The 26,534-nt window shown below is 44.6% G+C and overlaps 1 protein-coding gene across 7 annotated transcripts in view; it reads right to left on the reverse strand.

Moving 5' to 3' along the window:
* The window catches only part of LOC114588797 (UDP-N-acetylglucosamine--peptide N-acetylglucosaminyltransferase 110 kDa subunit), a 75,467-nt gene that overhangs the window by 10,329 nt on the left and 38,604 nt on the right, over positions 1-26,534 (reverse strand). For all 7 annotated transcript variants that reach the window (XM_077922480.1, XM_077922482.1, XM_077922481.1 and 4 more), the window contains 9 exons: positions 25,800-25,953; positions 19,642-19,743; positions 18,612-18,791; positions 16,351-16,509; positions 14,111-14,200; positions 10,815-10,940; positions 8,664-8,834; positions 8,435-8,551; positions 5,714-5,875 (listed from right to left, as the gene is read on the reverse strand). In XM_077922480.1, coding sequence (XP_077778606.1) covers positions 5,714-5,875; positions 8,435-8,551; positions 8,664-8,834; positions 10,815-10,940; positions 14,111-14,200; positions 16,351-16,509; positions 18,612-18,791; positions 19,642-19,743; positions 25,800-25,953 — 1,261 coding nt within the window. The remainder of the gene's footprint in view (positions 1-5,713; positions 5,876-8,434; positions 8,552-8,663; positions 8,835-10,814; positions 10,941-14,110; positions 14,201-16,350; positions 16,510-18,611; positions 18,792-19,641; positions 19,744-25,799; positions 25,954-26,534) is intronic.

Below are 26,534 nucleotides of genomic sequence, written 5' to 3' on the forward strand. Positions count from 1 at the left end.
AAAACAAAACACTGCCCATTGGATCGACCAGAAGTTGTGGAGCTTTTTTTTAGACTCACTTTCTCTTTGTAGAATAACAAGGAGGCTCACAGGTCCTTATAATATTGGGGGAAACAGTTTGTTCTGGTGAGTATTAACCACTTTCCATTTTAACCTGAGGACGGCCATTTGTCGCCTTTTAACTTTAATTTATTTGAATTAATTTTGGGGTGCATTTTAATTGATCGATTGCTTCTTTTTATGGACATTGTATTATTGATATGATAGCAGCCACTCTGATCCCGGCTCTGGATAGGGAGGGTGGGGTACAAATAAAAATTCTCCTCCTCCTCCTTATTTTAGGGAGCCAAACTGTTGAGCTTTTTTGGAGGAGCTGAAGCTGTTGCGCTTTTTTATTATCATCATCTTTATTGCGGTCCAACGACCCATAACATGGATTCAGAATAAAATAGATTCATACAGACAACCCCCCAGAGAAGGGAGACCGAAGCGTTATTTGTTTAGTGATGGGTATGTTGATCTTTGATTTGTATGACTACTGAAAGAAAATTTGCCACGGCCTCTGTGATATCATTGGACTTGTTGTCCAGAAGATATTTGATATAGTAGGCTTCAGATTGACCCAGCCGATTTGCCAATAGTTGTTTAATCTATAGTTCCCTAGCTTGATCATATCGTCCGCAATGCAATAAAATATGCCTCATGCAGTCGACGTCCTGAGAGTGCACACAGATCCTATTTTGATAAAGGATACCTCTCAGTCTGGAGGCAGTGAGAGATTTTACTTTCTTGGGCTCCATGATCACTGCAGATGGTGACAGCAGCCACGAAATTAAAAGACGCCTGCTTCTTGAGAGAAAAGCAATGACAAACCTAGACAGCATCTTAAAAAGTAGAGACATCACCTTGCCAACAAAGGTCTGTATAGTAAAAGCTATGGTTTTCCAAGTAGCAATGTATGGAAGTGAGAGCTGAACCATAAAGAAGGCTGATTGCCAAAGAATGGATGCTTTTGAATTATGGTGCTGGAGGAGACTCTTGAGAGTCCCATGGACTGCAAGAAGATCACACCTATCCATTCTGAAGGAAATCAGCCCTGAGTGCTCACTGGAAGGACAGATCCTGAAGCTGAGGCTCCAAGACTTTGGCCACCTCATGAGAAGAGAAGACTCCCTGGAAAAGACCCTGATGTTGGGAAAGAAGGAGCGCACAAGGAGAAGAGGATGACAGAGGACGAGATGGTTGGATAGTGTTCTCGAAGCTACCAGCATGAGTTGGACCAAACTGCGGGAGGGAGTGGAGGACAGAGGTGCCTGGCGTGCTCTGGTCCAGGGGGTCACGAAGAGTCGGACACAACTAAACAACAACAACAACAACAACAACAACACCTCCTCTCAGTCTGGCGCTTAACACTTCTGATGGGAATACATTTAATCTGGCTTTGGTGAAAAGACGCCGGTATGTTGGTACAGACAAATTTCTAAGACATGCAGGTGTCTGAAACTCGAACCCATAGTGAATTCCTACTTCTAATGGGCCACAGATAACATGAGATTGAGATCGGAGATCACTATGTGATATGTCCCAGAGGCTTTGCCTCAGAGATTCAAAGGCAGTATCATAGCCCAGATGGTACAGGAGAGAAGGTGGCATACCAAGCCAAGTGGCTTTTCTAACCATCATTTTCATCTATGAGCTGGCAAACTCCTCGTTGTTTAGGTATGGAAGGTATGGGAGCCCTTCCCTAGGCCAAAGACACAGATCTTGAGCTAGTATCTCAGGCCAGCCCACCATGCTTTAGTTGATAGAGGACATTCACCTGTTTTGAAAAATAGTATTGCATTTGGAACACAATTTGGACCGGAGAAACTTTACCTGGAAGCCATTGAACGAGGAGAATGAGCCATTGAACCAGGCGTTTGAGGCGTAGAGGAGTTGAGAGGCAGATTTTGCATTAAATACCTTAATGGCTGATGGAACATAATGGCCTCCCCTTGTATAAAAGAATTGAAGTATAGCCAGTTTGCTTACCTCTGCCTTTTGATAGGCGGTCTGCCAATGATGTTTCAAGGACTTGGAATAATGGAACAGAAGCCCTAGGTACCGGAAGAATTTGGTCTGCTCTAGTTTGTGACCGTCCAGTACCCATTTACTTAGGGAGAATCTCTTCTCAAACACCAGGACTTTAGATTTTTCATAACTGATGGATAACCCATTACCAGAGCAGTAGTCTCAGAATTTCCTTAGTTGATAGTTCAGGCCAGGTCTGGTTCGGGAGAGGATGGCCGCATCATCCGCATACAATAAGAGAGGCGTCTTTCTCGTCCCTATTTTTGGAACATGGCCATCAGGGTCCATTAAGCTTGCCTCTAAGTCATTCAGAAACGAACTGAACAAAGTAGGGGCCAAAATGCATCCCTGTCTCACTCCCCTGGCCATCTCAATACAGTCTGAGACCTGGCCCTGCAACCCACACCTAACCTGCAAATTGCTTCCACAGTGCAGGGCTTTAGTAAGATATAGGAGACATTTATCCTTCAGTGCTAGATGCAACTTGGCCCATAGTTGGAATCTGGGGATGGAGTCAAAAGGCAGATTTCAGGTCCATAAAGGCCACAAAGAGTTTTCCCTGTAAAGGTCTCTGGTGTACTTCTCGGCTAGGAGGGACAGCATTAGACAGTGGTCTGATGTTGAGTGGTTCTTGCAGAAGGCTGCCTGAGCTTCAGATAGTATGTTAGTCATTTAGAATAGTTGTCAGTTTATTACAGAGAAAATGGGCATACAGCTTTCCTATTATTGAAAGCAGACTGATTGGCCTATAATTAGAAGGCACGTTTGGCTGGCCTCTCTTAAAGATTGGGACTACTATTGTATGTTTCCAACTAGACGGTACTTTGCCAGAGTTATTTACTATAATAAAAAGTTCCTCCAGGAGAGGAGCCCACCAGTGCTGATTTGGTATGATCAATTCAGCTGGGATAAAGTCATTTCTTCAGGTTCCTAATTAATGTATAGACTTCTTCCACTGTAACCGGGCTCCATTGTGGGAGCAGTGACAGTTCTGCCGAATCTTCATCATAAAAACTGGCGGGGAGATTTGAATTTCCTGTGAATATATTTCTAAAATGGTTCTCCCATACCTGAGCTGGAATGGCACAGCTGGAGGCTGGAGAGCTATTGCTCAGGAAGCTGGAGACTAGTTTCCAGAAGAGTTTTGTTTCGTTGTTTAGCGAGGCATTCAGTAAGAGAGACCAGGAGTTTTGCTCAGACTACCTTTTTTTCGAAGCCAAAAGGGCTTTGTACTCTTTTTTACTTTCGAAATAGGTTGGGGGTAAATAGTTTAGGCCAGCGTTTCTGTAGGCCAAATAAGAGTTCCTTAAGGCTTTCTTCATGCGGCACTCTTGGTCGAACCATCTGTACCCTTTAGTAATGTGGGGCTTGCTGGCTGGGTTTATGTTAACAGAGACCACATCCTGCAAGAACTCAATGAGATTATCGTTAGCAGTCAGGGAAGAATCTGTTGATATCTCAGCTACAGTAGCCAGCTCAGGTGTCCATTTTTTCCTACACAATGCTGGAACATTAGTTTTATCAATTTTCTCTTGTTCTATGTGAGAGCACTGAATTGAATTTTGGCCAATACAGTGGTACCTCAGGTTAAGTACTTAATTTGTTCCAGAGGTGCGTTCTTAACCTGAAACTGTTCTTAACCTGAAGCACCACTTTAGCTAATGGGGCTTCCCGCTGCTGTGCCATTTCTGTTCTCATCCTGAAGCAAAGTTCTTAACCCGAGGTAATATTTCTGGGTTAGCGAAGTCTGTAACCTGAAGCGTATGTAACCTGAAGCATATGTAACCTGAGGTACCACTGTAGTGGAGATGATCAGAGGCAAATGATCACTCTCAGTCCTGTTATCAATATTGAAGTTTCTGATTAATTTAAAGGCCTCCCTGTTACTGAGACAGTAATCTACTGTGCTAGCTCCATTAGAATTTATGAACTCTCCTCTGTCCCCCGGAAGTGAAGTCAGGACTTATTTGTAAAGAGGCCAAAGGCTGGCATAGTTGCTTTGGTGGCCTTTAGAAGACCTAGAGGGGGGGGGGCGCTTAAGGAGAAAAGGCTGTTTTCCTTTAGTTTCCTTAACATTGGAAATTTTATTTCCAGGCAGTCGTCATTTGAGCCTAGTCTGGCATTCATGTCTCCCATTATGTAAAAAGGTATTTAATTTGAAGGTACTTAATTTGAAGACAGTAAAGCAAACGATGGAATTTATGCCATGTACTCTCAATCTGTGCTTGCACTTTGTATGGTGGAATGTAAGCTGAAACGATACTCTTGGACTCATAGTGCAAGGTGATCCCCTGCGCCAGGTGCTCGAGAAGTGAACACTCAGTAACCTGTGACATCAAGGAAGTGGAGACCAGAGTTACTAGCCCCGCCCCCCCGGCTTCCCCTTTCGTGCAGTTTAGAGGCCTTAATTTCATAGGCAAAGTAACCATCAAGGACTATGTTGTCAGTTGCCCAGGTTTCCTGCAACGTTATCACATTAAAATACGTTATGTATTCACAAAATGTCTCGTCCCCTAGTTTGTTGGCCCAACCCGCTATTTTCCACGAGAAAATATTGCGGCTGCTCAATCCGTCATTGGCTTGGCTTCATTGTGGGGAACAAATTTTGATCAGCTCTCCCTCTGTCTCCGTAATAACGCAACCATTCTTAGGATGTAAAAGTTGTTGTTCCTGGGGTTGAGTTACAGAATTGTCCATGTTTTCAGCAGTCAGCTTTTATTAGGGGGCCCAAGCTGCTGAGATTTTTTTAAGGGGCCGAAGCTGTTGGGCTTTCTTTAGGGGGCCAAGCTGAAGCTGTTGAACTTGTTTTGGGGGGCCAAATCTCCCAGGACTCTCTCAGAAGGTCAAGCTTGCTTTTTGGAAACAGAGGCTCAGGGCTGTGCAAGTTCTGTGCAAACTGGATGGGCGGGGTATAAATCCATAATAAATTCTTCTTTCATTCATTCCTTAATCAATCATCATCATCATCTCGTTGAATTGCAGGCGGATTCTGCTTCTGGGCAGTCCCAGCGCCATGGCTCCTCGAAAGTCCCTCCATCCCGTACATTTTATAATATATGGTGGGAATGCAAAAGGGTTAGAAATAAATGGGGAATGATATATATTGAATTAGAAAAAAAATGTTTAAAAAGACTTTTCTTAAGAAACCAGAAGCATTCCTCCTAGAAATTTTAGATCAAGATTTAGAAAAAGAAAATCAGAAATGATTTATCAATGCAAGAACAGCAGCAAGAATTATATTAGCACAAGCATGGAAGACAGAAGAAATACCAGCGAAAGAACAATGGCAAGGGAAACTTATGGGATATGCAGAACTGGCAAAATTAACAGATAAATTACATGAAAAGGATAGAAAAGACTTTAAAAGAGAATGGGAACCATTAACAACATATATATGAAGGGGCAACATAAAGAATTGGACTCATTGGCAGGGTTTGAATAAACCAGGCACCCCCCCAACCTGCGGCCCTCCCGATGTTTTTGGCCTACAACTCCCATGATCCCTAGCTAGCAGGACCAGTAGTCAGGGATGATGGGAATTGTAGTTCAAAACATCTGGAGGGCCGAAAGTTGGGGATACACAACTGTATATAACCAAAAGCAAGACTATACACATTGGGGAAATAACACCCAATCCTCTCACCTGAGTCGTTGCCAGCCCGTTGCTGATGTTGAATCCGTTGATGGTGATCTGAATCTGCCCACGATTGATCATGTCAATCACGGCTTCAGCAATGGTGTTCATGGGAATGACTGGCATGCTGAGCCCAGCGGCGCCATCATCCCCGCCGTCCGGACATTTCATCTGAAAGCCAAGATAATGGAATAATAATGACAATTTATCATTTACACCCCGCCCATCCAGCCCCATGTTCACCACCTCGCTGCCACTCCTGTGCATTAGAAGCATGCATTAGAAGTGAAATGGATTTTGCTACAAAGTCGGCTACAATCAGGTTTTCAACACAGCAACCCCTCTTGTGGCTTTATTGTGTCCGCGTTTCAGGCATTTTAAAGTTGGGGGGGGGGGGAGAGCTATCGTACGCGGGAAGATTGCAAGGTGATTTTTAAAAAAAGGGAAATGATATATAATGAATGGAGAGGGGGGATTATTAATCCCTTTTGCATTCCTTCCCATGGGAAAGTGTGCCTTGGTTTTGGAACGCCTTGGTTTCGGAACAGACTTTCAGAACGGATGAAGTTTGAGAACCAAGGGACCACTGTGATTTTAAAAGAACCATCTTGCATTTGGCAAGATGTCACAATTTTAAAAGCCATGGGAAAAAATAGATTGAAAAGGCTCCTCGTTGTATTTTAATCTTTTGCTGGAAGCCGCCCAGAGTGGCTGGGGAAACCCAGTCAGATGGGCGAGGTATTAATAATAATAATAATAATAATAATAATAATAATAATAATAATAATAATTTACTCCTCATGTGTTGCTCCGATGCCTGTGGGAAAGCTCTTCTCTTGTGGATACAGTGGTACCTCGGGTTAAGAACTTAATTCGCGCCGGAGGTGCATTCTTAACCTGAAACTGTTCTTAACCTGAGGTACCACTTTAGCTGATGGGGTCTCCCGCCGCCCCCACGCCGCTGGCTCGCAATTTCTGTTCTCATCCTGAGGTAAAGTTCTTAACCCGAGGTACTACTTCCAGGTTAGCAGAGTCTGTAACCTGAAGTGTCTGTAACCCCAGATGCAACTGTAACATACTTTCTCTTTTTTCTTTCAAGTTTCTTATTTTCAATCTTTTATGTTTATTTCCATACACTCCAAACATTTTCCATATATACAATACTGGGATTAAACAAACCCCTTGGATTTCCCCACCCCAGTTTCCATATTTTGCCATCTTTTCTTGCATGCAATTATAACAATCCATTATATTCCATCTCCTTATTTACTACTCTAATTCATTTGACTTCATCAATGATATATCCATCCTGCCTGCAGAAAGCCATCTAATTCGATTTCAATTTGATCCTGACTTGTTTTTAGGGCAGGCTTCCTCAACCTTGGCCCTCCAAATGTTTTGGGACTACAACTCCCATGATCCCTAGCTAACTGGACCAGAAGTCAGGGATGATGGGAATTGTAGTCCCAAAACAGCAGGTGGGCCAAGGTTGAGGAAGCCTGGTTTAGGAGGTAATTTCATTATTATTTGATTTTTTAAAAAGTTACTAAGAACTTCACATAGTAAAAGACCAGAAACATATCTTTTGGGAATATTGAACAGTGATATTCTAAAAGAAAAAACTCAATTTTTTCTGTATGCAACATCAGCGGCAAGAATTCTAGTGGCTAAGTACTGGAAGGGTAACCAGGTACTGACCAAAGAGGAATGACTATATAAATTATGTGAATATTTGGAACTGGCCAAATGGACGGATATAATAAGACTAAAGCCAATGAATACAGTCCAGGAGGAATGGAATTGCTTGAATGACTACTTAGAAAGACAAGGTTCAAATGTAAAAATTTGGCTGTGTCTAGAATGACCTGGTGAATGGAAAAGGGGAAATATACATATATACACATTTATATATTCAGATGAAAATAATACTGAAATACAGATAAAATATGAAAGGTGAAAGGAAGGGTTGTGAGAGTGATGGAAGTCTATTATTATTATTTTGCAAAATAGTATTTATTGTATTGAAATATGCTTTTCTTTATTCTTTGACTCTACTTTCCTTTGCATTTTTTTTCTTTTCCTCCTTTACTTTTTCCTTCTTTCGGTTTTATTGGATATTATTCTTTATGTATGCTTTTGTTTTGAAGTATTTACTTTGCAGTAAAAAATTATTATTATTATTATTATTATTATTATTATTATGATGTTTGATTTTATACTAATGTGATGTATTTGATGCTAGCCGCCCTGAGTCCGGTTTCGGACGGGATACAAATAAGTTTATTATTATTATTATTACTACTATTATTACCTGGGACGCGGGTGGCGCTGTGGGTAAAAGCCTCAGCGCCTAGGGCTTGCTGATCGAAAGGTCGGCGGTTCGAATCCCCGCGGCGGGGTGCGCTCCCGTTGTTCGGTCCTAGCGCCTGCCAACCTAGCAGTTTGAAAGCACTCTCGGGTGCAAGTAGATAAATAGGGACCGCTTACTAGCAGGAAGGTAAACGGCGTTTCCGTGTGCGGATCTGACTCGCCAGAGCAGCGATGTCCCGCTGGCCACGTGGCCCGGAAGTGTCTCCGGACAGCGCTGGCCCCCGGCCTCTTGAGTGAGATGGGCGCACAACCCTAGAGTCTGTCAAGACTGGCCCGTACGGGCAGGAGTACCTTTACCTTTACTACTATTATTGAGAGCTAGACTCCAAAACCACCTACACACGCCCGGATTTTCCTGACCTTCACTATTTTCACGTCAGGCAGGCTGTCAAGGAATGCCTTCAGGTCGACACCGTTCAAAACAATCCGGTTGTCGTAGATGTGACCATTTGATTTGAAGTCAATGACGGCTTTTTTCTGAAAGAAAGACATATAATGCATCTGAAAAACACGGCAATTTGGATCTGGGCTTTTTTCCAAGAAAAAAAGACCGCGATACGAAGCAGGCTGTTCCCCTCTTCCCAAATACCTTCAGGTGCGGGAACATATTGGCGTGATCACCAATGAAGAAGGTATTGGGCATGTAAGCCAGTTTTTCTGAATATTGCTCCGCCACTTCCACCGGGGATGTTTCCTGGTCAGTGATAATGTAATCCATGAATAAGGCCCCGCTGGTTCCCGGGTAGCCCAGCCACATTGCCTGGAAGGCAAACAAACGAGGGTTGTTAATTATTAATAATAATAATAATAATAATTTATTTCTACACTGCCCATATCTGGCTGGGTTTTCCCAGCCACTCTGGGCGGCTTCCAACAAAAGATTAAAATACAATAAGGCAGCAAGGCAAGATATCCAGAGCTTCTTTTTTTATAAAAACTTATTCAAGAATTACATATATATAGAGAGAGTGTCCAGTAGCCAATTAAGTTTGTTCTTGGTATAAGCTTTTGTGTACGTGCACACTTCTTCAGATACACTGAATAATAATATAAATAAGTAATTAATAATATAATATAATATAATATAATATAATATAATAATATAATATAATATAATATAATATAATATAATATAATATAATATAATAATATAATATAATATAATATAATATAAAGAACAAACTTCTTCAGATACACTGAGTAATAATATTTTGACTGTGTCAGACCAACTTGGCTACCTAAATGAATAAATAATATACATACGCTTAATTTGACAAAAAAGGAAGTGTCTATGTGCAAATCTTCTTCTATAAATTGCCAAAAACTAAGCTTGGGTTAAATTTATGCAGTCTCTTTTTTAAGAGGAAGGCCTCTGGCAAGATATCCAGAGTTTGCCAAAAACACACACACAAAAAAAACACCCCACCTTCTTAAAGAGGACTGTGTCTTTCGGCAAGATCTACAAAAAGGCCGCATAAAACAAGATAGTTGATCACATAATTAAGGATTTTCTTAAATCGGATTTTTTCAATTTAAAGCGGATTTTAAAATAAAGTTCTTTGGGAGGAAAAATCTTTCTAAAGATTTTTTGTTTAAGTTCCATCGAAAGCCATTGTGAAAGAAGGATTTGTTTAAAGTTTTCCATGTGTGCAGAAACTCAGCCTAAATTGTTGTTGTTTTTAAATTGTTTAACCACATCCGTTAACAAACATGGATACATATGCCATAATGCTATTCTTTTACTTAAATTGTTTAAATGGTATGAAGGGAATGAGTCTTTTTCTCCTTCCAATCGAGTACAGCAGAAAAGCAGTCCAAATAGAATCAAATCAGTCATTTTTGATAGGACTGTCAAAACCACTCTGAAAATTTATTCTTCCAAAAATGAAACCTTCCTCTGGTTGTAAATATTAATGTCTTAATCACATTTTTTAACATCACAGCGTTAACATCTTACGACTACGGTAAAGAATATTTTGGGCATGCAGTGGTACCTTGGTTCTCAAACTCTGAAAACCTGGAAGCGTTCCAGTTTTCAAACATTTTTTGGAAAGTCAAGCAGACTTCCAGAACAGATTAAGTTTGGTGCTTTTGTTGTTGCTATTTTGCATTTCTGTTCTTCGGTCAATATGTTTTTGTGACTGTGTGGACCCAGTTCAGCTACTGATGAATTGATTGTGTGACTGCGGAAACGGATAGAAGCCCCCCATCCAAACAATGACTTTAGCTACTGATGGATAGACCGATGGATGGACCGTGTGACTGCGGAAACGGATAGAAGCCCCCCATCCAAACAATGGCTTTAGCTGTTGATGGACAGTTGGATAGAAGGATGGATGGACGGATAGCTACTGATGGATAGACGGACGGTGTGACTGCGGAAACGGATAGAAGCCCCCCATCCAAACAATGACTATCATCAGTGCAGGCAAGAATTTTGTTTAAAAAAATTTCTATCATCTACCATACTGTCTTATTTATTTTATAGTACAGAACATGGATGATTGCTTTCATTTGAGGGATCAATGATCTTGTTAGAGAATAAAATTCATGTTCAATGGCTGTTTGAGTGGTTGTTTTTCAAAGTCTGGAACGGATTAATCCCTTTTGCATTCCTTTCTATAGGAAAGCGCGCCTTGGTTTGGGAACGCTTTGGTTTCTGAATGGACTTCCAGAACAGATGAAATTTGAGAATCAAGGGATCACTGTATGATGAACATTTCACTGTGACTTCCTTTACCTGGATCGGTGCCGGCCGGAGAGCAAACAGCTCGTTGCGGGCTCCTTTGGTGTAGCCATTCATGTTGATCAGGATATGTATGCCGTCTTGGTGAATGCGGTCAGCCGCCTTGCCATTGCACGGGACCTAAAACACAAACATTAGAAGCACGTTTATGGAAGTTTTGAATGGCTGATGTTTTAATGTGTTTTTCATCTCTTGTTGTAAACCGCCCTGAGTGGCTGGAGAAACCCAGTCAAATGGGTGGGGTACTTTAAGTAATAGAGTAGTAGTACAGTGGTACCTCAGGTTAAGTACTTAGTTCGTTCCGGAGGTCTGTACTTAACCTGAAATTGTTCTTAACCTGAAGCACCACTTTAGCTAATGGGGCCTCCTGCTGCCGCCGGAGCACAATTTCAGTTCTCTTCCTGAAGCAAAGTTCTTAACCTGAAGCACTATTTCTGGGTTAGCGGAGTCTGTAACCTGAAGCACATGTAACCTGAAGCATATGTAACCCGAGATACCACTGTAGTAGTAGTACATCTGCTAAGGTTGACTTGACAACCTGGCGACGATGTCCAAGCCCTCGAATGGTCCTTCTGAGCTTCTTTCCCTCATACAGTGCACTTGCCGTTGCTTTTGCAAAATCCCACACTGCAGGAAAGTGAGCTGTTTTGGCTAGATTGCCATAGCTCGGGATACGTGCTCCGTGACAAAAAGTGGGCAGGGTATCTGAGGCACTACTCTGCACCCATGACTTGAGAGCATCCAGGAATCATCTGAAATGTAGTTTAGGGTTAGGGGCTAGGGTTTAGAATTAGGGCAAAGGAGGCAGGCTTAGGCTAAGAATTACTGTTAAGAGTTAAGGGGTTTAGGGCTTACAGCTAGGGCAAAGGCAAGGGCTAGGCTGAGATCCTTTCAATCCTAAAAAAAGCTCAGCAACTTTTGGCTGGCCCTTGCGCATGTTCACTTCATCAAATCTGGCCCTCTTTGAAAAGAGTTTGGACACCGACTAGTGATTTAAATCAAATCCACCCTGTTATATACATTACCAAGCAAGCACTTCGACCTGCCGCTGGGAAGCCCCTGAGAAGCAGCTAAGTGACCCCACTGCCCCCGGTTGCATAACCCTTCGGCCATGAGTTCAGACATGATTTTCCGAGCTATGCCCAAAAATCTGATTTATAGGTTATTGATTGCTAGCCTGGATGGTTTGCCTCACTAGCTAGTGCAGTTGAAATATATCTATATCTAATATCTATACATCTCTCTCTCTCTATATATATATATTATTGTCCAGTAGCACCTTAGAGAGGGATGCGGGTGGCGCTGTGGTCTAAACCACTGAGCCTGGGGCAGGGGTCGGCAACCCGCGGCTCCAGAGCCACATGCGGCTCTTTTACACCTTTGCCGCGGCCGGAGAAGGGCTGCTGCTGCTGCTTCTGCCGCCGGAGGGAAGTTCTGCCAGGCGGCTTCATGGCTCATAGCTTCCCCCGGGGTAGGACGGGCGGTGGCGAGGGGGAACGCTCTCCCAGGCCACGCTCTCCTCAGCCCCGCGCGCGAGGCACCCGAGGTGAGGGAGAGAGAGCGTGCGGGCACTCGAGGGAAATGGCGGGGTGGGGGTTGTGGGGTGGGTGGGTGGCGGTGGTGCTTCGGGATCCTTTTCCATGCCTTGCTTCTGAGTGGCCGCTGAGCTGAGGGAGAGCACCTGAGGTGAACCACAAAATGGGCCCGCCCTCCCTGTCAGGGAGGAAGGGGTGAATTACGTCAGTGACGAGGAGGGGGTCCAGAGGTAGCCAGCAGGAGGGGCGGGGGAGCACGAGAGCAATTGCAGAGGGAGGGGGGCTGTTAGGCACCAAAATCCTGCATGCGGGATTTCCCCCGTTCTCTCGTGCCTATGCAATTCCTGCCCTTCTCCCGTCCCCCCTCGAGATTTGTTGCAGAGACAAGCAAATGAAGAAGAAAGGGAAGAGTATTAGCTGACATGTCCCCGGATCCCATGGAAAGCACCACAGATTCCTTTGCTTACCAGCTCTTTTTATTTTAAGTTGGCTTCAAACCTGTAATTGTGTAGGTGTATGTATGTATACATATACACACATAAATATTCATATCTCTTCCCTCTCACCTTCCTTTCACCCAGTTTCTCTGGCACTGGTTTATAAATGCTGCTATGTAAAAATGATGAGAAAGTTGCACCAGCAGAAGGAATGGATATGTGCTGTTAGTAAAAAGAGAGGGAGTTGAACTGCAGGGAGGGACAGACACTTTTCTATGTATTAATTTGTATAATGCCCTCTATGCACATGGTGCTTTGCAAAAAATGGATATGAGAGGTACCATACCCCTCTTTGCTATCTGAAATAGACTCAGGGAAAAGAGAGAGAATGGGGGAAGGGGAAGAATGTGTGGTTATCTACATTTGGCTTGTTTTGCGGCTCCCAGGTTTCCCCCCCCTTCGGAAACAGGTCCAAGTGGCTCTTTTTGTCTTAAAGGTTGCAGACCCCTGGCCTAGGGCTTGCCGATCAGAAGGTCGGTGGTTCGAATCCCCACCACGGGGTGAGCTCCCGTTGCTCGGTCCCTGCTCCTGCCAACCTAGCAGTTTGAAAGCATGCCAGAGCAAGTATATAAATAGGTACCTTCCTCTGGCAGGAAGGTAAACGGTGTTTCCGTGTGCTGCTCTGGTTCGCCAAAAGCGGCTTAGTCATGCTGGCCACATGACCCGGAAGCTGTACGCCGGCTCCCTCGGCCAATAAAGCGAGATGAGCGCCGCAACCCCAGAGGCGACCAACTAAGTTTGTTCTGGGTATAAGCTTTCATGTGCAGGCACACTTCTTCAGATACCTGAAGAATCTACTAGTGCAGATTATTCATGATTTAGCCCCCCTCTTCTGATATTGCACATTCGTCCAAACAACGTATAGCATCCAAGAACAGATGGTATCCTGCATTATAGCTTCTTCCTTCCGCCAGATTATGCATTAAAAGGCTGTTCTCTGCCATCAAAGAGCTTTAGCAAAAGATAGAGAAGTAAACAGAGGCAGGAAGAGATGACCGTATCTCTGAATTTTATTTTGATTTTAAATGTGATTTGAATTGCATTTTAAACCAATCGTTTGATTTTGTGTTTTTAATGTATTATGTATTTGGTGTTAGCCGCCTGTGCTTGGTCTTGGCCGGGGTATAAATAAAATTTATTATTCTTATTCTTATTCTTATATCATATCGCTAAACTCCTCAAAATGACAAATATCTTCCGGAAAAGGTTGCCTGGGCAAGAGCGTATTTAGGATATACAGGGGGGAAAGAGCTCTCACCTGAGATAAGTCAATAAAGTGATTTGCTTCAGCCATCACCTTGACTCGGAAGTTTGTGCCGTCGTCGGGGCTGAGGGCATAGCAGAAGACCTAGGAAAGAGAGGAATTGCTTAGAACTGAGGCTGACCAGAGTCACTGAATGAATGGAGGAATCTTTATTCGCGTCGGGCATCGCAATAAAACAATACAATATACAAAGAATGGAAATAAAAAGTCCATTGTATAAAATACATTTGAGGGTCACTTGAGCAGGGAGCACGTGAGGCTCAGCAAAACACAGGCCGATAAACAGTAGACAAAGCCCATCTTTCCCAAACATCGCAGGAAAAGGCCAGAATTTACGAAGCGCATGAACCATCACAGCTTTCCTCAATGATGAAGCAATTGCTAATATATAATCATAGAACTAGGGAGTTTGAAAGGGCCACGAGGCTCATCTAGGCTGACCCCCTGCAATGTGGGAATCTTTGCCCAAGAGCTTCCCTCTTGTGGCTTATCCCCACAACAGCTACTGACTTTGGGTTTTAGTCAAGCAAACAGTCTAATCCAGGCATTCCCAACCTGCGGCCCTCCAGATGTTTTAGCCTACAACTCCCACGATCCCTACCTCACAGGACCAGTGGTCAGGGATGATGGGAATTGTAGTCCAAAACATCTGAAGGGCCGATGGCTGGGGATGCCTGGTCTAATCTGTCGGTGCCTAAATGATCTCAAGTGTCAGAACAACTTGACTGCCATCAGGAAATTTCCCACCGTCCCATTTCGACTCTCCAGCACCTGATCTGCATCACCGAGCAATCCCAAAATGCAGACAGCTTTGAACCTCGCAAGATCAAATGTCTCGCCCTGGACTGGACTCGAGGGACGATTCCGACAGATTCCACATGGGAAACGCTCATGTCCTATGTAGCACCAAATCGGTAGTGCATGTGCTTTATAAAAAGCCTTGAGGAGATGATTGTGTTGTTGTTTAGTCGTGTCCGACTCTTCCTGACCCCATGGACCAGAGCACGCCAGGCACTTCTGTCTTCCACTGCCTCCCGCAGTTTGGTCCAACTCATGCTGGTAGCTTCGAGAACACTATCCAACCATCTCGTCCTCTGTCAAAGCTGCATCTGGCGAGCCAGAGCCGCACACGGAAACGCCGTTTACCTTCCCGCTAGTAAGCGGTCCCTATTTATCTACTTGCACCCGGGGGTGCTTTCGAACTGCTAGGTTGGCAGGCGCTGGGACCGAGCAATGGGAGCGCACCCCGCCGCGGGGATTCGAACCGCCGACCTTTCGATCGGCAAGCCCTAGGCGCTGAGGCTTTTACCCACAGCGCCACCAACGTCCCCGTGAGATGATTACCCCTCCTTTATTGCCCGTTCCGGGTTGCCCACCACTACCCCAGAGTCCTCTCTCTTGGCAGATCAAGAGGAGCAGGTGACGGCAAAGGCGGCCAGGTTTTGAGCTGGGGCAGTCAGAATAAGGTCCACTTTCGATTCAAAACCCTCAAATGTATTTGATATCATTGATTTTTCATTTCTATTCCTTGCAGATCGCCTCGTTGTTTTATTGCTACAACCAAGGGCTGACGCAAATTAAGAAGATTATAATAATAATAAAAACTTTTATTTGTATCCTGCCCTCCCCGTCCGAAACCGGGCTCAGGGAGGCTAACACCAAATATGTAACATTGGTATAAAATCAAGCAATAACGAAATTACCTCCTGAAAGCAAGCCAGGATCAAATTCAAATTCAATTAGATGGCTTTCCGCAGGATTAGGGTTGGGAACAGTAAATGCTCATCAGGCCCAACTGTTTGCGCTGCTCTTATATGGGCCTGTGAGAACACTGGGAGGCCTCTTTCATACTAGTTCTTACACAAAAAGAGAAGGGGAGTCAGGTTGAACCAAAGGCCTGGCGGAACAACTCCATCTTACAGGCCCTGCAGAAAGATGTCAGATCCCACAGGGTCCTGATCTCTTGTGGCAGAGAGTTCCATCAGGCCGGGGCCAAGGCCGAAAAGGCCCTGGCCCTGGTCGAGGCCAGCCTAATCTCCCTGAGGCCCAGGACCTCTAACATGTTATTATTTGCAGACTGTCAGATCCTCCGTGGGGTATACCAGGAGAGGCGGTCCTAGGCTGTATTCATTCGTTTGGCCCAACGTGGGGCTCGTACCCATGACCCCAATATTCAGAGTCTCAGCGCTCTGCCGCCTGAGCTACTCACACAGCTGCCCACTTGTGCACCTCACCTCAAATTTGTCCGAATTGTGCATGCCTGGGATTGACTGCATAAGATGGGAGGTGGGGTGGTTCCCAAAGTCAGAGCTCACGTAGCCAACGCGGAGCCGGCCCTCACTGCCTTTCAGGTCCTTGGGGTGCTCGTAAGGCGGCTTGTGGAGCACGTTGATCTGGCAAGGGGATTCAAGAAAGCCGGGTTACGGAAATGACATTGGGGGGGGGGCATGAGGCCACATCTTTGAAGTTGTTCCAATGTTACAAATATACATACCTTTGACTTGACAGCCCAAGAAAGACACGCAGAAAATCTATGCTTTAACCGACTCTCCTCATTCCGACGCCATTTGAACGAATTTGGGCTCCACCTCCCTCCATGAGCCAAGAAGCAGGAAGTCATGTAGGCAGCAGGAACAGGGCATCCCGCCAGAATTCCCCAAGCCTGAGAGCACATGCACGGCACCCCACCAAGGGAGGGACCAAGGGGGCAACCATAGACATCCGCCAAGGCAGTTTAGCAAGGCAGGTGTTCTGAATGCCCATCTCCAGACAAGTCCAGTGGGAAAGGACGTGTCAAGAGTTTTATTGTTCTTTTGGTGATGGAGATTTAAGGGGTCTGATAAAGGGACCTCATAGTGAATGCATAACCGTTGTATACCCCTCCTCATTTGTGATGTGCTAGTGATGTAGTGATGATGTATCAACGTTGCTGCTTGAAGTGTATTCTGGGGGGAAGAAGGAAGTTTTAAAAGTTGACATCGCCCCATGCTCGGGGTTCTTACTCCTGGGCAGACCTGTGGTGCAACAGTAAGAATCATGGTCTACTGAGCACTGTTTTGCTCCAAATTACCGGGCTGGGACTTCCTCCTTTTACTGACAGCATGGACCCATGGGGGACAAGTGCCCCGGTGAGCTAGGCTTTCAAGGAGTCACTCACCCTGGAATTTTTTCGCTTAACAGCCATTGGCGCCAATATAGAGCAGGCTTCCTCAACCTTGGCCCTCCAGCTGTTTTCAAACTACAGTGCCCATCATCCCTGACCACTAGACCTGCTAGCTAGGGACCATGGAATTGTAGGCCAAAAGCATCAGGAGGGCCGAGGTTGAGGAAGCCTGATAGAGAGCTCTACCTCTCTTTCAAATCAGAGCCGGCAAAGGCGGTGGAGTTCCTGCGCGGGTGCCTGGAGGCAGTTGGAGGATGGATGGCAGCTAACTGGTTGAGGTTGAATCCTGGCAAGACTGAAGTTTTGTGGTGTGTGGGCAGGTGGGGGGGGGGACTCCCTGGTCCTGAACGGGGCAACTGTGCCCCTGAAGGACCAGCTGCACAGTCTGGGGGTCATTTTGGACCCATGGAGGCACAGGTCTGTTCTGTGTCCAGGGCAGCTCCATCTGGGATGCAGGATAAGACCCTCCCTGCCCACAGACTCTCTTGCCAGAGTGGCGCATGCTCTTGTTATCTCCAGCTTGGACGACTGCAATGCGCTCTATGTGGGGCTACCTTACTGCAATTAATCCAGAATGTGGTAGCCAGACTGGGGACCGTGAACAGCCGCAGAGACCACATAACACCAGTCTTGAAAGACCTGCATTGGCTCCCAGTACGTTTCCGGGCACAATTCAAAGTGTTGGTGCTGACCTTGAAAGCCCTAAACAGCCCAGCAGATGAAACTTTCCTCTGGTTGTCAATATTAAAAGGATGCCAGCAAGATTGAACCTTTCTGTAAAATAAAGGATTTAAATCCAGTCTTACTGAGACCACATACCACCGGTCCCGAGAGATCTGCTTTGGCTCCCAGTACGTTTCCAAGCACAATTCAAAGTGTTGGTGCTGACCTTGAAAGCCCTCAATGGCCTCGGCCCAGTAGACCTGAAGGAACATCTCCACCCCGGACACCGGGGTCCCACTCCCGAGGGCCTTCTGGCGCTTCCCTCCCTGCAAGAAGCCAAGTTACAGGGAAGCAGGCAGAGGGCCTTCTCGTGGTGATGGCCGCCCTGTGGAACGCCCTTCCATCAGATGTCAAAGAAATAAGCAATTATCTCACTTTTAAAAGACATCTGAAGGCAGCCCTGTTTAGGGAAGTTTTTAAATATTTAATGCTGTCTTGTGTTTTTAATATTTGGTTGGCAGCCACCCAGAGTGGCTGAGGATACCCAGACAGATGGGCAGGGTAGAAATAATAAATTATTATATATTATTATATATCCAAAGCCAACATGAAAGCATTCAAACTCTGACGGAACGGAGCGGCGCACACCTCTTCACAGCATAGACCCACCTTGTCCAGGCAAAGGTTCCCATGTCTCTCGGCAATAGCCTTTCGGAAGCCGTGAGACAGCGGATACAGCATGCTGTGATGGGGGTGCACCGAAGGGAGCCGGTTCTTCTCCAGCTGGTCAGCCACAATACTGACAAGCTTCTTCATTCTCTCGTCGTAATCGGTCCAATCACAGACGATCTGAAAGAGGGCAAAGAAAACCAGGGTTCTAGATTCAGGTAGGTAGCCGTGTTGGTCTGATGAAGTCAAAATATATATAAAAATTGCCCAGTAGCGCCTTAGAGACCAACAAAGTTTGTTCTTGGTAGAAGCCAGATACCCCAAACCTTCGGCCATCCAGATGTTTTAGAATACAATTCCCACCATCCTCGACCACTGGTCCTGTTAGCTAGGGATCATGGGAGTTGTAGGCCAAAACATCTGGAGGGGGGGCGGCGCAGGTTGGGGGTGCCTGATATAAGCTTTTGTGTGCATGCACACTTCTTCAGATACACTGAAGCGGAATTCCCCAGACCCTGATATACAGAGGGAGAAGTCCCCAGACCCTGCTATATAAGAGTAAGGAGAAGCCCCCAGACCCTGATATATAGTGGGAGGGTGAGTTGGGGTTTTTCTCCGAAGGGTAGTAGGAGTCAATGGGTATAGTCCACCTGCTGGCAACTGTGAACGACTGAAAAAACAAGGGATGGTATGCAGATGACCTAAAATAGTTTTAGGATATGTAATGAGACACAGTCGTCCACAGGTTGACCATACTGATTGAGTCCTAGTACCCTTCAGAGAAATACCCCGCCCCACCCTCCCTCTAAATATCAGGGTGTGGGGACTTCCGCTTCAGTGTATCTGAATAAGTCTGCCTGCACATGAAAGCTTAGACACAGAACAAACTGAGTTGGTCTCTAAGGTGACATTGGACAATTCCTGAATTAGGTGACACTTTTATCATTACCATGGTACCTTGGGACTCCAACGCCTCGGTTCCCAAATGCCGGAAACCCTGGGAGTGTTGGCCCTTAAAACTCTGCCTCACCTGCAAACAGTGCGCCAGGTTGCAGTAAGCGTCAGGAAAGTCCGGCTTCAGTTTCAAGGCGGTGCGATACGAAGCAATTGCCTCTGGGATGTTTCCGGAATCCTAGAAAGGGAGGGATATTTCAGCAATTGCCACTAGCTTTTTTCCTCAACCATCAAAACCAAAGATGAAGAACAGACAGAAGGCATGATGATCCACACCTGGTGGACTTATAAAGTAACATTCAACAATCATTGGAATAGAAAAGGGGTCGGCAAACTTTTTCAGCAGGGGGCCGTCCACTGTCCCTCAGACCTTGTGGGGGCCAGACTAGATTTTGGGGAGGGGGAAAAAAGGAACACATTCCCACAAATAACCCAGAGGTGCATTTTTAATAAAAGGACACATTATACTCATGTCAAAACATGCCGACTCCCAGCCAGATTGAGAAGGCCATGGGACCGTGGTTTGCCTCCCCATGCTATAGAATTGTAATTGATCGGACAATAAATGATTATTACAATGAATGATTATTGTAATTGATCATAGAATAAATGATTGTTACAATAAATGGTTATAAAACAACGGCAAGTCACAGTGTCTACAATAGCCGCAGCGAGAATCTTAACAGACAAAGGATGGAAAGGAGAATCGCATCCCTACTAAGTTGGCGTTGCCAGCAAAAAGGCTAAAATACGCAGAATTAGCAAGAATATTATAATACAGGCAGAATTAGGAGAGGTTTCGGAAGAAAGATTTCATAGAGAACAGGACACTTGCAGAGTACAGTGGTACCTCTGGATGTGAATGGGATCCGTTCCGGAGCCCCGTTCGCATCCTGAAGCGAATGCAACCCGCATCTGCACGTCGCAATTCGCTGCTTCCGCGCATGACGTCATTTTGAGCGTCTGTGCATGCTGCGAAACCCGCAAGTAACGTGCTCCGTTACTTCTGAGTCACTGCGGAGCGCAACCCAAAAATGTTCATCCTGAAGCATATTTAGCCCGAGATAGGACTGTATTGTCTAAATTTACAGGGGTGCCCAAATTTTCCCAAAGAGGGCCAGATTTGACATGAGGGCGGGGCAAATTTGTTGAGCTGTTTTAGGATTTAACCCCAAGGTTGTTGAGCTCTTTTTAGGATTGAAGTTGTTGAGCATTTGGGGGGGTTGCCCCAGGAAGTAAACCAGGTTACGCTCCCCGGCCACACGCTGGACTTGTGTGGTCTAAAAAAAATGTTGGGAAAATTTAAATTCTTTGGCAGGTGTGGATTGACAAAGGACAGCAGGAAATATGGCAAAACCAATGCATTTTGAGATCTAGGAGAGACGAGCGAAAGGGCGCCATCGGAAATGTGACGTAGGGGTGATTGGCAGTCACAATGAGATTTTTGGGTGTGGAACTCCACCATACTTTCCGTCTATATAAGCCACCCTCTATTTGGGGGGCTCAAATTTAAGAAAATGAGCCATTCACCCACCCAATCACCCGTATAAGACCTCCCCCCATTTTTACTTCAAAGTAAAAAAAAACCACCTGACACGCTGAAAAGTACAGCGATTTTTTCATTTTCATTTTTAAAAATTTATTTACAAACAAACACATAGACACAAAACAAAATTCGTATTACCCTACCACCCAAAATTTCAGACATTAAAACCACCCTTGTGGCTTCCCTCCACCGCCCCTCACCCTCCTATATAATATTTCACATTGCCATTTTTATTTCCCCCCTATTTATTTATTTATTTTTGATTTCATTTTACATGCTAGTTGCCATACATTTTCAACACTATACATTACATATATGGATTCCCCACATCTAACCCTATACCCAACTGTCAGGGAAGAGTTAGAGGTTTTCAGTTTCTCAGAGGGAGAAAGCATTCCCCAAGGGGGGGAGGAGAGCAGTGAGTCTAATAGAAGGGAGCAAGAGGAACAACAGGGAGGGACCGGCTGTTCCCAGGAAAGGCCAGGGTTCAGTTCTAGCTCAGATTCGGAGGAGGGGAGAGACAAGCCAGCTCTAGCCAGGAGGGTAGGAAAAAGAGCGGGAAAGCGACGGGAAGGGCGCCTTCGCCATTTGGAGAGTGGCTGGTCAGGGAGAAGCAGAGCTCAGAAGGTATCTGAAAGAAGGGACTCTGAGGAAGAAGAGTTAAGAACTGTTTATAAGAATGTTTTGTTAATACGCAATAAAAAGTTTTATAAAAGAACAAGAAGCGTTTCGGTGGTGATCTGAAGAGGACAACGACCAGTCCTGACACCAACTCACCATTTACCCAAATACCCATGTGACTTCCTTCACTCACATTCACATTGCAATTTTTATTTAAATTTATATTTCTTAACTCTTTTAACTTACTATTTATTATTATTATTAAACCAGATTTACAAACATTAAACCAAACATATCAACATGTTAGTTTTTGAGCAGTACTTGAACACATAATCTTCAAACCATTTCCATTATATTTTTATTTTCCAGTTTGATTGGTACCTTATTACTGCACTTAACCTTGCCAGTTCTATAAATTCAATTACTTTCTTTATCCAGTCATCCTTTGTGGGTATATATTTCCTGTTCCCTCCTTCATGGATCACTGTCTTGCCGTGGCGAAGGGGCTTGAATAACTCAGAGAAGCTATGAGCTATGCCGAGCAGGGCCACCCAAGATGGACAGGTCATAGTGGAGAGTTTTGACCAAACGTGATCCACCTGGAGCAGGAACTGGCAAGCCACTCCAGTATCCCTGCCAAGAAAACTCCATGGACAAAGACAACAGGCATATAAAAGTTATGACGCTGGAAGATGAGCCCCTCAGGTCGGAAGGCGTCCAACATGCTACTGAGGAAGAGCGGAGGACAAGTACAAGTAGATCCAGAGCTGATGAAGCGGCTGGGCCAAAGCCGAAAGGACGCTCAGTTGCGGATATGCATGGAAGCGAAAGGAAAGTCCAATGCTGTAAAGAAAAATATTGCATAGGAACCTGGAATGTAAGAACCATGAACCTGGGTAAGTTGGAGGTGGTCAAAAATGAGATGGCAAGAATAAATATTGACATCCTGGGCATCAGTGAACTAAAATGGACAGGAATGGGCAAATTCAGTTCGGATGACTATCATTTCTACGACTGTGGGCAAGAAACCCGTAAAAGAAATGGAGTGGCCCTCATAGTAAACAAAAGAGTGGCGAAAGCTGTACTGGGATGCAATCTCAAAAATGAAAGAATGATCTCGATACGAATCCAAGGCAGACCTTTTAACATCACAGTAATCCAAGTTTATGCACCAACTACTGGTGCTGAAGAAACTGAAATTGATCAGTTCTATGAAGACTTACAACACCTTATAGAAGTGACACCAAAGAAGGATGTTCTTCTCATTATAGGGGATTGGAATGCTAAAGTAGGGAGTCAAGAGATAAAAGGAACAACTGGCAAGTTTGGCCTTGGAGATCAAAACGAAGCAGGGCAAAGGCTAATAGAGTTCTGTCAAGAGAACAAGCTGGTCATCACAAACACTCTTTTCCAACAACACAAGAGACGACTCTACACATGGACCTCACCAGATGGGCAGCATCGAAATCAGATTGATTATATTCTCTGCAGCCAAAGATGGAGAAGCTCTATACAGTCAGCAAAAACAAGACCTGGAGCTGACTGTGGCTCAGATCATCAGCTTCTTATAGCAAAATTCAAGCTTAAACTGAAGAAAGTAGGAAACACCACTGGGCCGGTAAGATACAATCTAAGTCAAATCCCTTATGAATACACAGTGGAAGTGAGGAACAGGTTTAAGGATTTAGATTTGGTGGACAGAGTGCCTGAAGAACTATGGATGGAGGCTCGTAACATTATACAAGAGGCAGCAACTAAAACCATCCCAATGAAAAGGAAATGCAAGAAAGCAAAGTGGCTGTCCAACGAGGCCTTACAAATAGCGGGGGAGAGAAGGCAAGCAAAATGCGAGGGAGATAGTGAAAGATACAGGAAATTGAATGCAGATTTCCAAAAAATAGCAAGGAGAGACAAGAAGGCCTTCTTAAACGAGCAATGCAAAGAAATAGAGGAAAACAATAGAATGGGAAAAACCAGAGATCTGTTCAAGAAAATTGGAGATATGAAAGGAACATTTTGTACAAAGATTTCCATAATAAAAGACAAAAGTGGAAAGGACCTAACAGAAGCAGAAGACATCAAGAAGAGGTGGCAAGAATACACAGAGGAACTATACCAGAAAGAAATTGATGTCTCGTATACCCCAGGTAGTGTGGTTGCTGACCTTGAGCCAGACATCCTGGAAAGTGAAGTCAAATGGGCCTTAGAAAGCACTGCTAATAACAAGGCCAGTGGAAGTGATGATATTCCAGCTGAATTATTTAAAATTTTAAAAGATGATGCTGTTAAGGTGCTACACTCAATATGCCAGCAAATTTGGAAAACTCAGCAGTGGCCAGAGGATTGGAGAAGATCAGTCTACATCCCAATCCCAAAGAAGGGAAGTGCCAAAGAATGCTCCAACTACCGCACAATTGCACTCATTTCACACGCTAGCAAGGTTATGCTTAAAATTCTACAAGGCAGGCTTAAGCAGTATGTGGACCGAGAACTCCCAGAAGTGCAAGCTGGATTTAGAAGAGGCAGAGGAACCAGAGACCAAATTGCAAACATGCGCTGGATTATGGAGAAAGCGAGAGAGTTCCAGAAAGACATCTACTTCTGCTTCATTGACTATGCAAAAGTCGACTGTGTCGACCACAGCAAACTATGGCAAGTTCTTAAAGAAATGGGAGTGCCTGATCACCTCATCTGTCTCCTGAGAAATCTCTATGTGGGACAAGAAGCTACAGTTAGAACTGGATATGGAACAACTGATTGGTTCAAAATTGGGAAAGGAGTACGACAAGGCTGTATATTGTCCCCCTGCTTATTTAACTTATATGCAGAATTCATCATGCGAAAGGCTGGGCTGGATGAATCCCAAGCCGGAATTAAGATCGCCGGAAGAAATATCAACAACCTCAGATATGCAGATGACACAACCTTGATGGCTGAAAGTGAGGGGGAATTAAAGAACCTTTTAATGAGGGTGAAAGAGGAGAGCGCAAAATATGGTCTGAAGCTCAACATCAAAAAAACGAAGATCATGGCCACTGGTCCCATCACCTCCTGGCAAATAGAAGGGGAAGAAATGGAGGCAGTGAGAGATTTTATTTTCTTGGGCTCCATGATCACTGCAGATGGTGACAGCAGTCATGAAATTAAAAGACGCCTGCTCCTTGGGAGAAAGGCGATGGCAAATCTAGACAACATCTTAAAAAGTAGAGACATCACCTTACCAACAAAGGTCCGTATAGTTAAAGCCATGGTTTTCCCGGTAGTGATGTATGGAAGTGAGAGCTGGACCATAAAGAAGGCTGATCGCCGAAAAATTGATTCTTTTGAATTATGGTGCTGGAGGAGACTCTTGAGAGTCCCATGGACTGCAAGAAGATCAAACGCATCCATTCTTAAGGAAATCAGACCTGAGTGCTCACTGGAAGGACAGATCGTGAAGTTGAGGCTCCAATACTTTGGCCACCTCATGAGAAGAGAAGACTCCCTGGAAAAGACCCTGATGTTGGGAAAGATGGAGGGCACAAGGAGAAGGGGACGACAGAGGACGAGATGGTGGGACAGTGTTCTCGAAGCTACCAGCATGAGTTTGACCAAACTGCGGGAGGCAGTGGAAGACAGGAGTGCCTGGCGTGCTCTGGTCCAGGGGGTCACGAAGAGTCGGACACGACTAAACGACTAAACAACATTTCCTGTTCCAGTTTTGTGCAAGGAGTAGCCTTGCTGCAGCTGTCGCGTATCAGAATAATATCTTGTGGTATTTCTTTACCTCTTATACTCAGTAAATATGCCTCTGGTTTTCCCCTCTAAATTAATTCTGATCATCTTTTTTATTTCCTCATGAATTTTTTAACGTTTCCATAGCCCCACCATAAACATATTGGCGTGCCCTCTGCCTCCTCACACTTCCAGCATAAATTCCAATTCTCCCCTTTTTCTTTTTGTGCCCCATCTCGGTTTGGGACGGCTTTTGCCAGTTGTTTTCCTTTGTAAAAACTAACAGATTCCCCTGCTGCCCCCCCCCCCACAGTTTTTTTAAAAAATAGATTTAGCAGAGACACAAAGCTCACCTTATGGATGGAAGCGAGGTTGCTGTGGGCATCGGCAAACGCAGGATTTATTTGGATTGCTCTTGTGTAGCACTGCAGAGCTCCTTGGACGTCTTGCATTTCCTTCAAGGTGTTCCCCATGTTGGAATAGGCGTCTGCAAAAGTGGGGCTTATTCTGACATGGAGGGCGAGAGAAAAAGTGCAGTTTTGGTACAAAAATACACTGAAGTTACGCTGGAAATGTAAGGGTCAAGAAGGCTCTTTCTATCCTATATGGTGGTCTTTAGGGCAGTTCATTAAACAAACTTTTTTTAAAAACGCCTTCTCCAAAGCCTTCACAAAATAGGAAAACGGCCAAGAAAACAGCTATTTTCATGGAGGAGGGTCGAGATATTAACTGATATGCACAAAATTTCAGATATAGCTATATAATCCCTAGTGTAGTAAGATAAGACCTTGGGAGCAGGCATTTTCAAAAAAGTGTTTTTTATGAACCACCCTAGTGGTCATGTGAGACAGTGAGACCTTGGTTCTCAAATGTTCTCAAAGGTTTTTTATACAGAAGGTTTCTTTATACAGAAAGGTTCAGCATTGTGGCATCTTCTTCATACGGACAAGCAGCACTTTCCTTCTGGGAAATCCCTGCTCCTCAATTCTGGCAATTATTAATCACTCTCAATTCCACCCTAATAATTGCCACATGCCCGGATTTTAACTTGTCTGAATTAATTTTTACTTGAATTACTTGATGTCTGC

This window comes from Podarcis muralis, chromosome Z, assembly GCF_964188315.1.
Source record: "Podarcis muralis chromosome Z, rPodMur119.hap1.1, whole genome shotgun sequence".
In the NCBI taxonomy this organism is placed as follows: Eukaryota; Metazoa; Chordata; class Lepidosauria; order Squamata; family Lacertidae; genus Podarcis; species Podarcis muralis.